General features: G+C 38.4%; 1 protein-coding gene across 1 annotated transcript in view; it reads right to left on the minus strand.

The window, feature by feature from the left end:
• Positions 1–943: 943 nt before the first annotated feature.
• DNAJC15 (DnaJ heat shock protein family (Hsp40) member C15) overlaps positions 944–20,474 on the minus strand; it is a 67,460-nt gene continuing 47,929 nt past the window's right edge. The window contains exon 6 of the mRNA XM_081214799.1: positions 944–1,172. Coding sequence (XP_081070925.1) covers positions 1,102–1,172 — 71 coding nt within the window. The 3' untranslated portion in view covers positions 944–1,101. The remainder of the gene's footprint in view (positions 1,173–20,474) is intronic.

Genomic DNA, 20,474 nt, shown 5'->3' on the forward strand with positions numbered 1-20,474 from the left:
CAGGCCAGGACTTCTAGACCATGTGTTCATCCCCTGCTTTGGAGAAACCCTGCACTCTAATCAAACTAACTAATACATCCTATTTCTGTTAATTGTGACTGATCTCAGGGGAAACAAAAGAGTCACCAATCACATGGTATATCTCATTGTTTTTAAAGCCAAGGTCTATGCTACTCGTGATTCTATGAAGCTCCCCCTGATGCTCAATTTAAAATATTGTTTTCTTTTTTGAACTTCTTTAGCATTGTCTCTCAAATAGTATTTGTGTGGTTTATCTTTTCCCTAAATGTAAGTCCCTTTGGGTCAGGATGCATGACTGGTTCACACCTGTAACTCTCAAGGAACCTTACAGTGCCTCACACGTTACAGGTGGTTAATAAATATTTGTAGAATGAATAATTGAATAAATATACAGTACCAGAAGACTATAATTAAATACAAATCCCTCAGACTTCTCCCAGCTCTTTTCAGGCTTTCCTCACAGGGCTCATTTTGTAAACCTTTAATCATTTTAGTAGCTCTCCAAGTTCTCATGCTTCAGCTATAGGGTCTCAGGGAGAGCAGAGTTCTTTCCTAACCACTGCTTTACAAAACACCATTTAGTAAATTCAATCAACTTTCAAATCACTTCCCCAAGATGGCAGTCAGTGTCTGGTCTCAAAATATTTAAAGCACCTTACATAGGCAGAGTACTAAATTCCTCTGAGGAAACAAGGGACAACATGAGCATAAATATAAGCAGCAAGAAATTTTCTACCCATCGCTCACAAATTCCAATTATATTACCAATGATTATACTTGTATGGGGGGTTGGGGGTGGGTGGGAGGAATTTGGGACTAACAGAAGTCTTAAATGTATGACTATCAGAGAGAGGAAGAAAATAAGGGGGAAAGATCAGTGATTGAATTTTAACGTGTTCCTCTGAAAGATAAAACAAAGATGGATTGTTCATCTTTTATTATTATACAGCTTAGTAGTGGAAGAAATGATTGTGGTCACTACATGTATGAAAATTATGAAGGTCATGATTTAGATTAACTTGCAGGACATTTTTTATAAGGTCCCCCCTTTTCTCCTTCAGAGTGGTCCTTGAGCATCAATCAATGTTTGGTGGCTGCTTCTAGCAAGTCTTTTGCTTCATTAATTTTGGTTGCTAAGTAAGGAGATCCACCTGAGAGGACAAAGAAAAGTAAATGGATTAAAACACACTTCATTATTGACATTTTTTAAAGTCTCAAATGAAATATAATACTTATGGAGTACAGACTTAGAGTCACTGTGCCCTAACATAAAATTGTCAGTTCTTTTTTAGAGTTCTTCACAATGAATTACTGCTAATGCAAAGAGCAAGAGGAAAATTGAGGTGAATTTCAAATTCAGAATCAGTATAAATCACAAACAGACGCTATTTGACATACAAAAATACTGGCCCCCAAACTGCCACGTTAAAGCTATTTAAGCATCATACTCCTTCTAACTTCTAGTCCTGAACACTTTCATTGCTTAACACTAGAACTAACAATCATATTACAGTTTATGAGTCCCTTTGTGTTTCTTTTTATTTTTTTTTCTCCCCTTGAGTACAAATGATCTATAGCTGTTGAAAACATCATAAGACCTCAGTAGCTCACAACAAACCAAAAACATCTAGATAGCATTGGTGTGTATATTGTCCTGACTTTATCCAGGCCTTTTACTGATATCATACCACCCACTTTAAAAAGGAAAAAGAAAAAAAAAAGGGGGTAGGGGGGAAGAAAGCAGGGAAACAGAACAGCATAAGGGCAATGCTGAAGGAGCTATATTTAGCTTTTTACCCTTGAGGATATCACTGACATTTTCACATCAAGATCTGAATGGCTATAAACACGTACGGATTATATCACAGAGTGCCCTTGAATATACAATAAGAATTACAAATGAAATCGATGCAAGTTTCCATATGCACTTGATTATGAAATAAACTGACTTAAGGATTATCTTTGAAAATGATCTCAGAATTAGGGAATGTCAATCTTGGTAACAAGCTGTTTAAATTTTGAGAGTTACTAATGTAATGCCAGGCATCTTGTATATCCTCAACAAATACTAAAATATTAATTGAACTCAAACATAACCTTTAATTGATTGATATGCATTCTGGATATTTAAATCACTGGCCATAATATGCTCATTTAGCAGAAAGAAAAAAAATCAAACGCATGGAAGATCGAAAGTCTCATTAAACATTATATTTATTGATGGCAATATTAGAGGAAAAAATTGACAGTTTATTCAGAATAACATTGAATTACCCTTCACCTTCTTTTAATTAGAGGGACACTGGACTTTTCAATTATGTGCATGGTAGAAACTTTGGGTTCGGCACTCATTCTACCTTCCTAAAAATTAGGAAAGCTCCTAAGCCTAAAACTACGATTCCTATATTCTCTTCAAGTAGTGTTTGATTCAAATTAGGATCTATCAATGAGAGGCAGTCTTGTGAGGTTTGAAAGGCTGAAGAGAAAGGTTTTCTTGCTGGGCCTCTTTATTACTGCTGCTAGCAAGTGAAATCATAGTGTAGTAGTGATGGCCGCAACTGTGCTTTCCGTACAGTTCTAGTGGCAGTCCATGAGGTAGTCAATGAGTAGCTCTCCTGACAGGGCAGCTCTGTAATTACTAGGGGAGCCATTCTTGTAAGCCAAGTCTAAAATGTACTCCTCCTTTAGACCTCCCAACAATTTGTAACCATTCATTCCCTGCACTAAATGCTCTCCTGCTTAAAACCTCTGGTTTCTGGCACTGAATCTTGACTAATATAAAATATATAGGATACATATCCTTTATTTAATGGAAACAATACAGTTTTGAATCTTTCGATCCTGCTCAAGTTTCTTGGGGGAATCATCTAGATTCCATTTAATTAGAATACTCACCCTCTGGGCTTCCCTGGTGGCGCAGTGGTTGAGAATCTGCCTGCCAATGCAGGGGACACGGGTTCGAGCCCTGATCTGGGAAGATCCCACATGCCGCGGAGCGGCTAGGCCCGTGAGCCACAACTACGGAGCCTGCGCGTCTGGAGCCTGTGCTCCACAACAAGAGAGGCTGCGATAGTGAGAGGCCCGCGCACCACGATGAAGAGTGACCCCGCTTGCCACAACTAGAGAAAGCCCTCACACAGAAACGAAGACCCAACACAGCCATAAATAAATTAATTAATTTAAAAAATAATAATAATAAAAAAAGAATACTCACCCTCATTCTTGATCTCTGAACCTTTGTACTTTCACTAAATACGAGTGGAGCTCTTCTGCTTTGGGCTATCATGAACTATCAGGTTTTAGACCAACCCTCCCATTAACACCAACTAGAAGACTTTAATAATGTTCAAACACATCAGTATGAAAGCACGGGAGGTCTACCAAGTCATCCAGGTCTTGAGGGCCAAGATACTGGAGATGAGGAAATGCACTGTGATGAGCCCAATATTCTGCACTGCTTTATCTCTTCAAAGAACCAGACACAAAATAGTATATACTATACAATTCCACTTACATGAAACATTAGAAAAGACACAACCTATCTATAGTGTGAGAAAGGAGAATGGTGACTGTCCAAGTTGGGGTAGGGATTGGCAGTGAGAAGGGACACCAAGGAGCCTTTTGAGTTTCGAAATGTTCTACGTCTTCAGTATGTTACTGGTTACATGGGTGTATACATTTGTCACATCTCATCAAACTGTGCATTTAAATATACATTTCAATTGTATGCAAATTATATCTTAATATAGTTGATGAATTAAAACCAGCAAACTATATGTTGGTTATAAGAGACCGTCTTTTAAAGAGTATAAAAAGGCATACACTAATGAAAATAAAGCTGGCATTGGTATGCTAATTATCAGATGAAGTACACTTTAAGGCAAAATGCAATACTAGAGATAAAGTGGGAAATTTCATAGTGTTAAAAGAGTCAATCTTAAATTTGAACATACCTAATAACATAGCTGCAAGATATATAAGGAAAACACAGAACTAAAGGGGAAAATATACAAATCCATAATCAGTGGAAGATTTAATATACCACTAGCAGAATTAGAGAAAAACAAACACTAATAAGAATATCAAAAAGTTGAATAACATGATGAACAAACTTGATCTAAATGACATACTTAAAAGTCTCCATTTTACAACTGCAGAATACACCTTCTTTTAAACGGCCCAAGCCACATTCAAAAACCGTAAAACTTTGGGAAGGTATTCAGACGTGTTGTGAATGATGCAAAAACAAACAAATATCAGCTTATCAAATCAGATTAAATTCACAACCAAGTTAGGTTTATATCAGAAATCCAACACTGGCTTCAACATTAGAAAATTAATCAATGTAATTCATCACATTAGCAGAATGAAGAATACATGTATAATCATTTCAACAAATGCAGAAAACGTACATTCACAATAAAAACTTTCAGTAAGCTAAGAATACAGGGAAACTTGTTTTATGTGAGAGGACTTAAAAAAATATAGCAAATATCATACTTAGTAGTAAAATGTTGAAACCTTTGGTTCTGATATCAGCAACAAGAAAAAGATACCTATTATGGTTTCTATTTAACACTTCATTGGAGGTTCTAGCCATTGAAATAAATGCCCTCCTCTATTGCCCCCCCACCCCGCCCCTGCAAAGGATTGGAAAGAAAGAAATTGTCATTCTTCACAAATGACATGACTAAGTATGCAAGAAAACCGAAAGGCTCTAAAGACAAAATCATAGAATTAATAACCAAATGTAACAAAATGGTGGACATGACAGCAATAGACACAAAAACTAAATTTCATGCCCTAGAAATAAAAAACTACATAATATAAACTTTTAAAATAACACAGTTTATAATAGCATTTGAAAAACCAATACCTACGGTTAAATTTAACAAATTATGCATATGACTACAAATTGAAACATCCCAGTGAAATAAATTAAAGCTGACCTAAATAAATGAAAGGATGTCTTGTTCACGGATTGGAAAAATTCACTATTGTAAAGATGTCAATTTGCCCCAACCAGATCTACAGATTCACAGCAATCCCAATCATAACCTAGGAGGTTTGTGTGTGAGTTGTGCATGTGCACATGCAAATTGATGAGACAGTTCCTAACATAATAAAATGTAAAGGGCCAAACATAGCCAAAACATCTTAAATGACAAAACATGTAAAAAATTTACATTACCAGGGCTTCCCTGGTGGCGCAGTGGTTAAGAATCCGCCTGCCAATGCAGGGGACACGGGTTTGAGCCCCGGTCCAGGAAGATCCCAATGCCACGGAGCAACGAAGCCCGTGCGCCACAACTACTGAGCCTGCGCTCTAGAGCCCACGAGTCACAACTGCTGAGCCCACCTGCCACAACTACTGAAGCCCATGCGCCTAGAGCCCGTGCTCCGCAACAAGAGAAGCCACCGCACCGCAACGAAGAGTAGCCCTCGCTCACCGCAACTAGAGAAAGCCTGCACACAGCAACGAAGACCCAACGTAGCCAAAAATTAAAAAATAATTAATTAATTTAAAAAATTTATCGAAAAACTAACACAGGATATACGTGGACCTCAATGAAGTTTGATGACACTATCAATTCATACTGTCCAAAAATCACTGGGGCTCAGCAAACCCATGATCAAAACCACTGTGATGAGCATAGTAACTAGGCATTATTCTAATATACTATTTCATTTGGTTCCTCCAACTATCCTTTGTAGTTGCTCAATTCTTATTTTCATTACATAAAGAGACTGAATCACAAAAAAGTTTAGTTACTTGCCCAACACTAGCCACAGAGTTAAAATGAGATGGAGTCAGGATTCCCAGGAAGGTTACCACACCACATTGTCTCTCACTCTCTTTACAAACTTCTTTGCTTATTAAATTCCTACCATGTTAAACATTTGGTTGTTATAAACCTTTTCTACTTTCTTCAAGCCGGTAACCCCATCCCAGGTCCTCTTCCTTCTTAGGAAGATTGAAATCATGCCTTGTGGTTTACTTTTAAAGTATATGTCTATCTACTCATTAGATAATACATACCTTGAAGAGCAATCATGTCTTAGATCTCTCTGTACTATCAGTACAGTTCTGAGTACACAGAAGGGAGTCAAGACGTGTCCTTGACGGGGAGAAGGAAGTGATGAATCACTATTCCCTTATTTTTTTGCATCAAGTACCAGTTTCAGAAAAGTAAAATCACTCCAGAGAGACAGAAAACAGGATAAACAAGTGTGTTACGAGTGGGTGCTTTAAAAATAAATATCTGCAAAACATCTGGGTAAAACAATCCTAACCAGCACAAGAGAAAATAAGCAAATATTCTACAACTAACAATTGTTACAAAGTTAGGTACAGGCATACCTTGTTTTCTCATGCTTTGTTTTATTGCACTTTGTAGATACTGAGTCTTTTACAAATGGAAGGTTTGCAGCAACCCCGTGTCAAGTAAGTCTATCAGTGCCATTTTTACAACAGGTTTATTTTTTAATTAAGGTATGAACATACATTGTTTTTTAAACGTAATGCTATTTCACCCTTAACAAACAACAGTATAGTGTAAACATAACTTCTGTATGCACTGGGAAACCAAAATATTCGTGTGACTTGCTTTATTGCAATATTTGCTTTATTGGAGTGGTCTGGAACTGAACCTAGTATCTTTGAGGTATGCCTGTATGATTTATTATTAATGTGAGTTTCACAGAAAGTACACCAATGTGAGGATTAAGAATATATAAGTTCCTTTTTCCCTTGGGTCTTCCTTATGCAGATCCATATATTCCTTAACTCTCGTTAAAACCTATGAATGTCTACATCCCAAATCTGTAAGACAGAAGTAAGAAGTATTGCCATCTGCTGATTTGAAGGGTTCTTAAAAGCCACCCATCCTTCTTAAAAGAAAGATGTTAAAATCACATAGGAGACTCACTTCTCTGAACTTCAGAGGAGTTCCACTGATCTGCTCCCCAGTGAAACTGGTGAAAACTATATAATAACCCCCAACTATCTGAAACCTCTAAAAACTGTCTTAAAAACAAAAAGAAAGAAGAAAAATCTACTAGAGAAGATCTGTGAGAAGTCAGTAGGAAAGGTAGGAATCTGTGGTAAACGGCTCCCTCCTATGCCCCTCCCAGCTCAGCAAGGCAGAGACTCCATGCTGGACTGCTCTAGCAGGAACACAGGCCTCCATCTCTCCCCAGCTCCTGGACAGAGGGCTTTCTTTCTGGGAGGAGCAGGACGGACCTTCGTATTTCTCTTCCTACTCCCAGTTGCCTGGTGCTGAGGCTCAGTCACAGGAAAGTGGAATAGAGGCTCTACCGTGGACATGGCTCCCTCAGAATAAATACTGGGACCTCAACAGCTCTTTTCCCAGCCCACAAGGCATGGTGGTTTCACACCAGGAGAGGCAAGCCGAGAAGACCTCTGGCTACTTCACTAAAATCATCCAGCCAGTTAATAAACAAATAATAATAACAAGCTAGCCTGGGGGGTGGGGGGTGGCAAACCAATACCCAGAGCTGCTATAATACATAATCTAAAATATTCAGTTTCCAACAAGATAGTTCAAGGCATGTAAAGGAACAGGCAAGTATGACAGTATGACCCACACACACATCATGAAAAAAGGAGCAACAGAAACCACCTCTGAGAGGGACCAAGTGCTGGATTTATGGAAAAGGATTCCAAAGTAGCCATTATACATTCACAGAACTAAAATTAACAAACAAACAAAAAAAATCACTAGAGGGGCTCAAGAGTAGATGTGAACTGGCATAAGACAGAATGAGCAAACTTGAAGATACAATGATGGCGATTATGCAAACTGAAGATCAGAGAGAAAAAGGGATGAAGGAGAAAAAAGCCAGAGCCTCAGAGAAATGTGGGACATCATAAAATCCATAAAAATACATGAAATGGGAGTACCAGGAGAGGAAAGGAGAAAAAAAATCTGTAAAGATATACTGGCTAAAAACTTCCCAAGTTTATTGAAAAACAATAACCTACACATCCAAGAAGCTCAACAAACTCCAAGTAGGATAAATTTAATAAGGCCTAAAACACACATCATTAAAAAATGCTGAAAGTCAAAGACAAGGAGAAAATATAGAAGGTAGCAATAAATTAATTAAAAAATGAGTCCATTAGACTGAGGTGGCTTTAATGCCTTAGTAGACTACATAATCAAACTAAAACCTAAGGCTATAAATCTCTCAACATTAAGAAATTAAAACCTGAGGACAACTAATCACAAACGGCCAAATAGACTTTTCCAAGTAAAGCAAATGCTTACGCTACAGCCAATCAAGTTTGATTTTGCCTCTTCTCTATAAAAATCTTTCCACTAGAGGGCTCCTAACCACTTTCGGTTTGGTGCTGCCCAATTCAAATCAATTTTTGCTCAAACGAACTCTTAAATTTTTTAATATGCCTCAGTTTATCTTTTAACAGTAGCAAGAGAAAGACAATGTCACACTTATAAAGGAACCCAATAACATAAAAAGCTAACTTAGCAGAAACAATGGAGGCCAGGAAGGCAGTGGTATAACATAAAGTCCTCAAAGAAAAAACTGTTGACCAAGAATGCTATACATTCAGCAAAGCTGTTATTCAGAAATGAAGGTGAAATAAACATTATCCTAGATAATCAAAAACTGAAAGAATTTATTGTTAACCGATCCACTTTAGAAGAAATACTAAAGGAAATTCTTTAGGCTGAAAGAAAGTGACCTCAGATGGTAATCTGAATTTACATATACAAAGAGCACTAGTAAATGTAACTGTGTAATTATAAAAGACAATATAAATGCCTATTTTGCTTTCTTCTCTTAACTGATTGAAAAGGTAACTATAAAAAATGCATAAAATGTACTGTTTGGTCTGTAACACAGAAATATAATACATGCATAATACACATGCTAGTAATAGCACAAAGGTGTATAGGAGCAAAGCTGTTATAGATTAAGAAAATAACAGCAGACAGTAATGATTCTAACACTGTACTGTTCAGCTTGTAACATTAGTAGATGTTATGTGTATAACAATAATACCACAAAAGGGGGAAAATAGGAATAGAGCTATATAGAAGTAATATTTCCATATATATTATAAGAGTTAAGCTAGTATAAATCTGAAGCTGATTCTGAGAAATTAAGATGTATATGGTAAACCCTAGAGCAATCACTTTTAAAAACCCTCAAAAATAATGAAATAATAAAATCAAAATGCTACATTAGAAAATATTCAGTGCAAAAGAAAGCAATAAAGGAAGACTAACAGAGGGGTAAAAAAGACATGACATGGAAAACAAAAAGCAAATGCAGGGACTTCCCTGGTGGCACAGTGGTTAAGAATCTGCCTGCCAATGCAGGGGACCTGGGTTCAAGCCCTGGTCCAGGAAGATCCCACATGCCACAGGGCAACTAAGCCCGTGAACCACAACTACTGAGCCTGCACTCTAGAGCCTGTGTGCCACAACTATTAAGCCCACGCAGCACAACTACCAAAGCCCACGCACCTAGAGCCCATGTTCCACAACAAGAGAAGCCACTGCAATGAGAAGCCCGTGCATTGCAACAAAGAGTAGCCCCCGCTCACTGCAACTAGAGAAAGCCCACACACAGCAACAAAGACCCAATGCAGCATATAAATAAATAAAATTTTTTAAAAAAAGCAAATGTAGACATAAATCCAACTATATCAATAATAAAATTACATGTGAATGGAATAAACTATCCAATCTGTCATTAGGTTGTCGGGTTGGATTAAAAAAAACATGACCCAACTAAAGGCTGTTTACAGGAGACAGACTTTAGATTCAAAAACACAAATAGATTGAAAGTAAAAGGATGGAAAAAGATGGATCATGAAACACCAACCACAGACAAACAAGAATGGCTATACTCATGAGACAAAATAGAGTTTAAAACAGAAAAGTGTTACTATAAATACGTATGCTCTTAACAACAGAGCACCAAAATACATGAAACTAAAACTAAGAAGAATGAACAGAGAAACAGACAATTCAACAATAAGAATTAATGCCCCACTTTCAATAATGGATAGAACTAGACAGAAGATCAACAAGGAAGCAGAAGACCTGGACAACACTTAAAACCAACTGGACCTAACAGACATCTACAGAACACTCCACCCAACAACAGAATATACATTCTTCTCAAGTGCACATGGAACATTTTCTAGGAGAAAACATATGATAGGCCATAAAACAAACATCAACAAATTAAAAGGATAGAAACAATACATTATGTTCTCCAACCACAATTGAATAAAATTAGAAGTCAATAGCAAGGTCAAATTTGGGAAATAAATACTTACAGGCCATAGCTTAAGTAGTGCTTAGAGAGCAATTATAGTTGTAAGTTCCTGGGTTAAAAAAGAAAAAAGATCTAGGGACTTCCCTGGTGGTCCAGTGGCAAAGAATCTGCCTTCCGATGCAGGGGATGTGGGTTCGATCCCTGGTCCGGGAACTAGGTTCCCACATGCCACGGGGCAGCTAAGCTGCACGCCACAACTACTGAGCTCGAGCGCTGCAAAACTACAGAGCCCACGTGCTCCGGAGCCCACGCATCACAACTACAGAGCCCATGAGCCCTGGACCCTGTGCTCCACAACTAGAGAGAGAAAACCCGCACGCCACAACTAGAGAAAAGCCCATGCACTGCAATGAAGAAGCCTGCGCACCACAACAAAAGACTCCACATGCTGCAACGAAGATCCTGCCTGCCTCAACTAAGACCCGACGCAGCCAAAATAAATAAATGAATGAATGAATGAATGAATAAATTAAATTAAATAAAAAAGAAAAGAAAAAAAGATCTCAAATCACTAACCTAAACGTCAGCCTTACACTGGAAAGAGAAGAGCAAACTAAACCTAAAGCAGGAAGCAGAAAGGAAATAGTAAAAATTAAAACAAAAATTCATGAAAGAGAGAATAGAAAAATAATAGGGAAAAATCAACCAGCCCAAAAGATAGTTCTCTGAAAAGAAGTCCTTAGCTTGTTGATTAGCAAAACAAACCTTTAGCTTGTCTGACCAAGAAAAAGAGAAAACAGATTCAAATTACTAGAATCAGAAATCAAAGAGAGGACATTACTATCATACCTTGCAGAAATAAAAGTAATTATAAAGGAGTACTATAAATAACTATTTCAACAAATTAGAAAACATATATAAAATTAGAGAAATTCCTCAAAAGACACAAATTACTGAAACTGTCTCAAGAAAAAATGGATAATCTGAACAGATCTATTACAAGTGAAGAGACTGAATCAGTAATCAAAAAGCTATGCAAAGAAAACCCAGGTCTAGATGGTTTACAGAAGGGGAGGGAATGCTTCCTAACTCATTTTACAAGGCCCATATTATCTTTTTTTTTTTTTGCGGTATGTGGGCCTCGCGCTGTTGTGGCCTCTCCTGTTGCGGAGCACAGGCTCTGGACGCGCAGGCTCAACGGCCATGGCTCACGGGCCCAGCTGCTCCGCGGCATGTGGGATCTTCCCGGACCGGGGCACGAACCCGTGTCCCCTGCATTGGCAGGCGGGCTCTCAACCACTGCGCCACCAGGGAAGCCCCTCATATTATCTTGATAACAAACCAAAGACATCACAAGAAAACTATAGATCAATATTTCTTATGAATGTGAATACAAAAAACTCAACAAAATACTAGCAGACTGAATCCAGCAACATACTAAAAAATTTTGTACACCATGACTAAGTGGGATTTATCCCAGGGATGAAAGATTGGTTTAACAGCCAAAAATCAATTAATGTAACCCACTACATCAACAGAATAAAAAGCAAAAAACAAAAATAACATAATAACCTGAATACGTGCAGAAAAAGCATTTGACACAATCCAACATCATTTCATGATAAAACAGTCAACAAACTAAGAATAGAAAGTAACTTCTTAACCTGACAAAGGGCATCTATGAAAAACCCATAGCTAATACCCCACTTAATGGGGGAAAGATTGGGTGCTTTTCCATAAGATCGGAACCAAGACAAGAATGTCCCTGCTTACAACTTCTCCTCAACATTGTGCTGAGCTTCTAGTCAGGGAAATTAGGTAAGGGAAAGAAAGAAATTGCATCCAGATTGGAAAGGAAGAAGTAAAACAAGCTCTATTCACAGATGACATAGTTTTATATATAGAAAACCCTAATGAACTTACCAAAAAAACTACTGGAATAAACAAGTTCAGCAAGGTTGAAGGATATAAGATCAGTATATAAAAATCAATGGTATTCCTATACATTCACAATGAACAATTCAAAAATGAAATTAAGAAAATAATTCTAGGGACTTCCCTGGTGGCCCAGTGGTTTAGAATCCACCTGCCAGTGCAGGGGACTGGGTTCGAGCCCTGGTTCGGGAAGATCCTATATGCCACGGAGCAACTAAGCCCGTGAGCCACAACTAATGAGCCCGCACTCTAGAGCCCGTGAGCCACAACTACTGAGCCTGTGCTCTACAGCCCTCAAGACACAACTACTGAGCCTGAGAGCCACAACTACTGAAGCCCGTGTGCCTAGAGCCCATGCTCCGCAACAAGAGAAGCCACCACAATGAAAAGCCCGAGCACCGCAACAGAGAGTAGCCCCCACTTGGTGCAACTAGAGAAAGCCCGTGTGCAGCAACGAAGACCCAATGCAGCCAAAAATAAATAAATAAATAAAATATAATTTAAAAAAAGAAAATAATTCTATTCACAACAGTATCAAAAAGAATAAAACACTTTAGAACTATAAAATACTGGTGAAAGAAATTAAAGAAGATCTAAATAAATGGAAAAATATCCCATGTCCATGGATCAGTAGATTTAATGTTAAGATGGCAATACTCCCTAAGCTGACTTACAGATTCAACACAATCTCTATGAGAATTCCAGTTGACTTGTTTGTAAAAACTGACAAGCTGATTCTAAAATTCACATGAAATTGCAAGGGACCCAGAATAGCCAAAACAATCATATAAAAAAGAATAAAGTAAGAGGAGTCACACTTCAAAAAATTAAAACTTCTTACTAGGCAAAGGTTATCAAGACAGTGTGGTACTGGCACCAAAGACAAACATACAGATCAATGGAACAGAACTGAGGATTGGGAGACGGGGTGCGGTAGAGCTAAAGGATGATAAAGTTTCCTTCTGAGGTGATGAAAATGTTCTAAAATTGACTGTGGTAATGGTGGTACACATCTGTAAATATACCAAAAACTACTGAATTGTACACTTTAAATGGATGAATCATATGGTACATGAATTATATCTCAGTATAGCTGTTTTAAAAAAAAAAACAACAGATAGAAGGCTCTGAAGAATACTTTGAGTCTGATTCAGTTTATCAGACCCTTATAGAGAATCACAGAAACCTAGGGTTGGAAGAGTCTTAAAGGGTTCTTACCTATTACACAATACATCAATACCTCCTATTACATCACCAACAAACTGTCCTCCAACAGTTTTGGATCTCAGATTACCTTTACTGCTTTGCTTGAACGTCACTTTTTCCACTGCTGTAGCTCCAGTGCCTAGAACAGCGCCTAGCTCCCAGTACGTACTTGTAATTGATTACTAGTTGACTGATATCTCATGAAGGGGAACTAGGATAGCTCCAACTACAAGCACAGTCTTCCTTATAGAGGTCCAATCTTCACTGCTCATAGTTTCTTCTAAGTGAACATAATTCTGCCTCCATAAAGGCACAAAAGAGAGACTTCAATATTCATGCAACATTTTAAGTATTAGATATTGCATAGAAGTCCTCCAATTTTCTCACAATAGCAAGGCTTCTTATTCATTATTCCTTCACCCAAAAACCTAGGAGTTACCCTTCTTCATTTTTACTACCCCCAATCCATGAGCTTTGTTGGCTTTATCTTCAAAATACATCCTGAACTGGACCATTCTTTACCTCCTTCGTTACAAAACCCATAGCGTAAATCAATATCATTCTTCCTTTGGTAACAATTTTCTCTACTAACTTCCTTGCTTCCCCTCTTGACATCCTATAGCTATCTTTTCTCCATAGCTGCCAAAGCAGACTTTCTCATATGGTAAATCAGATCATATCATTCCCATTACACTTAAAGGTAAAAGCCAAAGTTCTTAGCATTAGCTCTCCAGCTACGTCATCATCTGGCCCTGGATGTTCTCTCCAATCATATTTCCTACCACTTTTCTCCTTCTCACTACACTCCAGCCAGTCTCCTTACAATTCCAGAAATACACAGTATGTTCTCATTCCAAGACCTTTGCACTTGATGGTCCTTCTGCCTAAAATACTCTTCTTAAGATTTCCGCATGACTTCCTACTCCCTCAGGTCTTTGCTCAAATATCATCCCCTTACAGAGAATTTTAAGATGATACAAGTGATACTGCAGCTGCCTCCTCTCCAGCTGCTGACCTCTACCCCTCCCCCACTCTGCTTCATTTTTCTTAAAAGCTCTTATTATCATGTGACATTTTTCATACTAGCCTTTTCTGCCTAACTACTCCCAAAACTTAGTGGCTAACAACAACAATAGTTTTTTTCCCCTCACTATTCCATGGATTAGCTGGGCAGTTCTTCTGAGCTGGGTCAGGTTAGCTAGGGCTGGATGGTACAGGGTGGCCTCACTGGGACTTCACCTGGGATGGCTAGTCCTTACTCTCAACTTGGCCTTTTATCCTTCAGGAGGCATAGACCAACCTGGTCTTCTTCACATGGTAGTCTCCAGGTTCTAAGAGGGGAACGGCTGAAGCTGCAAAGCTTCTTGAGGCCTAGACTCAGAATTCATACAATGTTACTTCTGCTATATTCTGTTTTGTTGAATGAATGAATGACTACTCATATGACACTGCTTCCAGGTCCTCAACATCCTGTTCGGTTTCCTCTGAACACTACTTAGTTTGTCCATGTCTTCCAAAACCTAGCATCCAGAAAGGGACACAAAGTTCTGGACAAGATCTAACTTCAGCTCAGTACAGCTGGGTAATAAATATTAGTTGAAAAAGTGAGTGACAAGTACAGAAGACTGTGGTAATATTCAGTCTCATAATACAGATACTATGTGCCCTTTAATGCAGCTTAAGAATGCACTGGCTTATTTCTAGTGGCTTTTACACCGTTGAAACTTATAGCCTTTAAGATCAAATATACCCCCATGGCTCTTTTTCATTTGTAACACTGCCAAGTCTCTGCCCTATATTTACACAATTGATTTGGGGGACCTAAAAGAACATTACATTTAACCCTGTTGAATTTAAATTTAATCTCTTCTAATTCATCGATTTCTCTAGTTGATCATTTCCACTGACACACTTTTTGGTCTGAGACGAAAAAGTTTGAAAACTGTTGCTTTCATACAAAATACATGGCATTCAAAAAAATAATTACCTTGTATACCCAAAGAAGGCCTGGAAAGGGAGAAAATAAGTTCCTAGAGGAGTATTAGGAACCCCTGGGGGTCCACAGCGTACGCCTTGCTAAGGCTGCTATACATCAATGAGAATGAACAAATGACTGCTCCACATTACAATACGGATGAATCGCACAAAGATAATGTTGACCCAAAGCAGCCAGATGCAAATGACTAGAGATTCAAGAGACAAAGCTAGGGTTTTCCTGGTGGCGCAGTGGTTGAGAGTCCGCCTGCCGATGCAGGAAACACGGGTGCGTGCCCCGGTCCAGGAAGATCCCACACGCCGCGGAGCGGCTGGGCCCGTGAGCCATGGCCGCTGAGCCTGTGCGTCTGGAGCCTGTGCTCCGCAACGGGAGAGGCCACAACAGTGAGAGGCCCACGTACCGAAAAAAAAAAAAAGAGAGAGACAAAGCTAACCTATGATATATACATCAAGATAGTGGTTCCTTTTAAGGTTGAGGTAGACTGAAAGGGGTCTTGAAAGTACCCCATACCTTTCAGGGGTATGGTGATGTTTTCGTCCTTGATCTGGGGGCTGTTTATATGAGTATGTTTGTAAAAATTTATTTAGATATATATTATGATGTGAACTTTTCTGCCTGTATTTTCTACTTCAATACAAAGAGAACCTAAAAATAAAAAGAGATTGAGGAGAAACATAATCTCTTTAAAAAAAGGAAATCAAATTACATCACTCTACTACTTAAAACCTGACAGTAACTTCCCACTCTATTTAGAATAAAGTTCAAATATTGGGTCGGCCAAAAATGACCCAAATATTGGGTCATTCGGGTTTTTCTGTGACATCTTACGGAATATTAATATTATACAAAACCTATAGTGTTTCATTACCATAAAGCAGACTGTTTTCAAACTCTGGGCACCACCTCATCTCATGCAGCTTCTCCCCTTGCTTATTACACCCCTATCACACTAGTTTTCTCCCTTAAGCACAAAAAGTTCTTTCCTCCTAGGAACATGCTAGTTCCTTAACTTTCCAACCACTCTTCACATGGCTAGCTTCTTTTCATCCCTTAGACCTCCTCAGAAAGGCCTCCCCAATCATCCCATGTAAAGTTGCCTCTTTCCCGTATTCTATAATCTCAGGCCATTGTGCCCTTTATTGCACTTATTGCAATTTGAAATAGGTTTACTTGTTTCTTGTCTGTCCCTCCACTAGAATGTATGTTCCACGAGGACAAGGATCTAGTTGCCCTGTTTTACAGTTTTTGGGTTTTTTTTAAATTTATTTATTTTATTTTTATTTATTTTTGGCTGTATTGGGTCTTCATTGAGGCACGCAGGCTTCTCATTGCAGTGGCTTCTCTTGTTGAGGAGCACGGGCTCTAGGTGTGTGGGCTTCAGTAGTTGTGGCACACAGGCTCAGTAGTTGTGGCTCATGGGCTCTAGAGCGCAGGCTCAGTAGTTGTGGCACACGAACTTAGTTGCTCCACAGCATGTGGGATCTTCCCGGGCCAGGACTCGAACCCGTGACACCCCTGCATTGGCAGGCGGATTCTTAACCACTGTGCCACCAGGGAAAACCCGCCCTGTTTTACAGTTTAACTCCCAAGATTTATTAGCACAATGTTCTGACACCTTGTAGAAGTTGAATAAATAGTTTCAGGTCACTTCACATCAAGCTAATAAGTCTTTTAAAATTTTGATATGATCATTATATATTCATTTTCACAACACCATTTTACCTGTGCATTTATTTGTATGCCTTCTTTTTATTGATTTGCTTATTCATTCACTCATGAAAAAAATTAGAATTTATTAAATATCAAACACATAGGTTCTAAAGATAAATAAGCCGTGTTCTTTACTTTTTTTTTTTTTTTTTTGGCGGTACCCGGGCCTCTCACTGTTGTGGCCTCTCCCATTGCGGAGCACAGGCTCTGGACACACAGGCTCAGCGGCCATGGCTCATGGGCCCAGCTGCTCCACGGTATGTGGGATCCTCCTGGACTGGGGCATGAACCCGCGTCCCCTGCATCGGCAGGAGGACCCTCAACCACTGCGCCACCAGGTAAGCCCAAGCCATGTTCTTTACTTTTAAATATCTCACCACTTATCAAGGAAAATTAATATGTGAGAAAACAAAATTATCTTATACAAAGTCTTAAATCTAATTAAAATGTTGAAATGAAGGGAAATGAAAGATGAACCCTCTAAAACAAATAATAGTCTAGTACATCTATCAAAAAGGAAATTGAGCTAATTAGGCATCACTTTTTCTTAGTGATTCCATGTTGACTCTTAGTGATCATATCTTCCTTTTACTAAATGTTTGAAATACACCTTTTAAATGCAGTATATTGTAATAAGTTGTAATATATTATTACCAGGGTTTCATGTTAAATTTGGCTTCTTTTACAATAAGGGTAATTAAGGAAAACCCATTCAACGGTATAATTACTTTGACTTGTTTTTAATCCCAATATTTAATTTAATTTTGATTTAAATACTATTAAAGAAGAGAGAGCATTATATGTTTATTGAAAGGGGACATACATGGAAAAAAGACTGAGAATGTGCTGTGGCAGGCAGATTTCAGCTAAGTGTAAGGAAGAACTTTTTAGTAGTTACCGCTGCCTATCAGAGCACTGCTTTGCAAAGCAGGAAGCTCTCCATCACTAAATATCTTTAAGGAAAGCTAACAGGGCATTTTTCCCAGGATGGAGCAGAAAGATTTAGTAGGCAGCATTGATTAGATCAGTGTCCTCAAACTATGGTGAAGCACTTTTTAAAAAATTTTCTTGGATGTCACAGCAATGTCAAATGGCTATAAAGATTTCTGAATGCTTACTTTTGATTTCAGTTTTTGATTTGTTGCACACAGGTAACAAACTGGCCTGGTATGAACAGGCAAACTACACTTTGAGAAGCACTGGATTAGACAGTCTATGAGAGATCTCTGAGGTTCTATAGTTTTTCAAACTTACCTAGTCTGTCTTCCTATTTTCATTAGGCATTAATATCAAACTACTGACTTCATTACAACTAATCGTTTTCTCCAGTAATTTAAAAAAGTATAAGCTAAAAGACATTCTAAAAGCACTAGATCAAAGAGCTGAGACATTTATACTGCATTAACCTTTTATCTCACTAAAAAAAAAGGCAAAATTTACTTTTTTTTCCCCCAAAATTTACTTTTTACCAAAGCACATCTGAATGCTCATTTAAAACTGGTTACAAAAAATTTATTTCCAGTTATTTCCCACACCTAATTTTCTGGTGTCACTTTCTTTGCACAAGCTAATAATGAAATATGTAACAAGTTATCTTGATCACACATTTGAAGTTCTGCTTTGTTTTACCAGCTGGTAGCAAAACCAAGAGAAAAGTCACGTGGGGGTGGGGTGGTGAGAGAAAGAATATGCATGAATTTCAGAAGCACTGGATGGAGGAGTCAAGTGTTTGCAACCACCTGTAAATAACACTCAGTGGTGACCTGGCCAAGTAAATACGGTAAAGAATTGTAAAAAGAGCAGGCAAAATTGAGAGTTGCCCGTTCTCATACTTCCCCAAATATTCCTGGCTTTTTCTCTGCAAGGACAGACATTTTCATTTAAAATCTATTATCTTCTTATAGAGACAGATTGTACCAGGTGAGGAATACCCTTATCTAAATATAACTACTGTAGAGTTAGAAATCAGAAAATATAAACCATTGTGAAAATAAATAACAACAACAAAATCCATTATCTTCTTCCCGTTAAAAATGAAGCGAAACAAAACAACCTTCCTTCTCAAGAGATAATTTCCAGATTTATGAGCTATCATCTCCCAACTCCATCAAACATGAATTTTTTCCCCTCGAGTAGTTGCAATATTCCTTAAATCATCATACTTGTACTAGAGCAGGAGTTCTTAACTATGAGAATATGGATGGGTTTTAAGAAGTCTATGAACTCTCTGAAACTCCAAATATTATAAAATTTTGGGTGAATGAGCAATTATATGGACAAGATGTCTATAGTTGTCACATTTGTTGTTGACAACTGTTGATTAAAAGCATCTTTCTTAGGTTAAAAATGTGATCCGAATAGAAATATAAGGTACGGGTGGGTTCTTAACTAATTGAATAGGTATATAAAAGTATTACATTATATATCATATAAAAAAAGCTTTAGGGCCTCCCTGGTGGCGCAGTGGTTGAGAGTCCGCCTGCCGATGCAGGGGATACGGGTTCGTGCCCCGGTCTGGGAGGATCCCATATGCCGCGGAGCGGCTGGGCCCGTGAGCCATGGCCGCTGGGCCTGCGCATCCGGAGCCTGTGCTCCGCAACGGGAGAGGCCACAACAGTGAGAGGCCCGCATACCGCAAAAAGAAAAAAAAAAAAAAAAAAAAAGCTTTAGAAATAAATCCTTTCATTTTGTAGATGATAACATTGACATTTGGAGAGGTTAGGGGAGTGTTCAAGGCCATGCTGCTAGCTAAAAGGCAGAAGATGAAGAAGAAGAATGCTGGCTCCTACTTCCGGATCCATTCCCTCCCACTATGCCACCAATGCAAGGCCAGACTAGAGGATACTAGTAAGCACACTAAGGGCAGCCAACAACCCCAATTCTGATAAATATACAATCTCAGAATAAATCAAGTAATTCTTTAAACACTACTGGCTCATAACATATATAAACATTTTCTATATTTTACTAAAGGTATCTAAAAATATATATTCTTTTAGACACATTTTAGAGCTCACTTCCTTGCCAGTAGACACAATCAACAACTTGTCAATCATCTGAAATACATGAGTGCTTGATCCCACTGCAATCAACAAGAGAAGGGCATACACTTGATAAACTCCTCCCTCCCTCCCTTCCTTCCTTCCTTCCTCCCTTCCTACCTTTCTTTAATATCTTTATTCCCTCCTCCCTCCCTTCCTTTTTTAATATCTTTATTGGAGTATAACTGCTCTACAACGTCCCCATATCTCCTCCCTCATGTCCCTCCCACCCTCCCCATCACACCCCTCTAGGTGATCACAAAGCACTGAGTTGATCTCCCTGTGCTATG

Source organism: Mesoplodon bidens (genome assembly GCF_964165515.1).
Source record: "Mesoplodon bidens genome assembly, chromosome: 17".
NCBI classification, from domain to species: Eukaryota; Metazoa; Chordata; class Mammalia; order Artiodactyla; family Ziphiidae; genus Mesoplodon; species Mesoplodon bidens.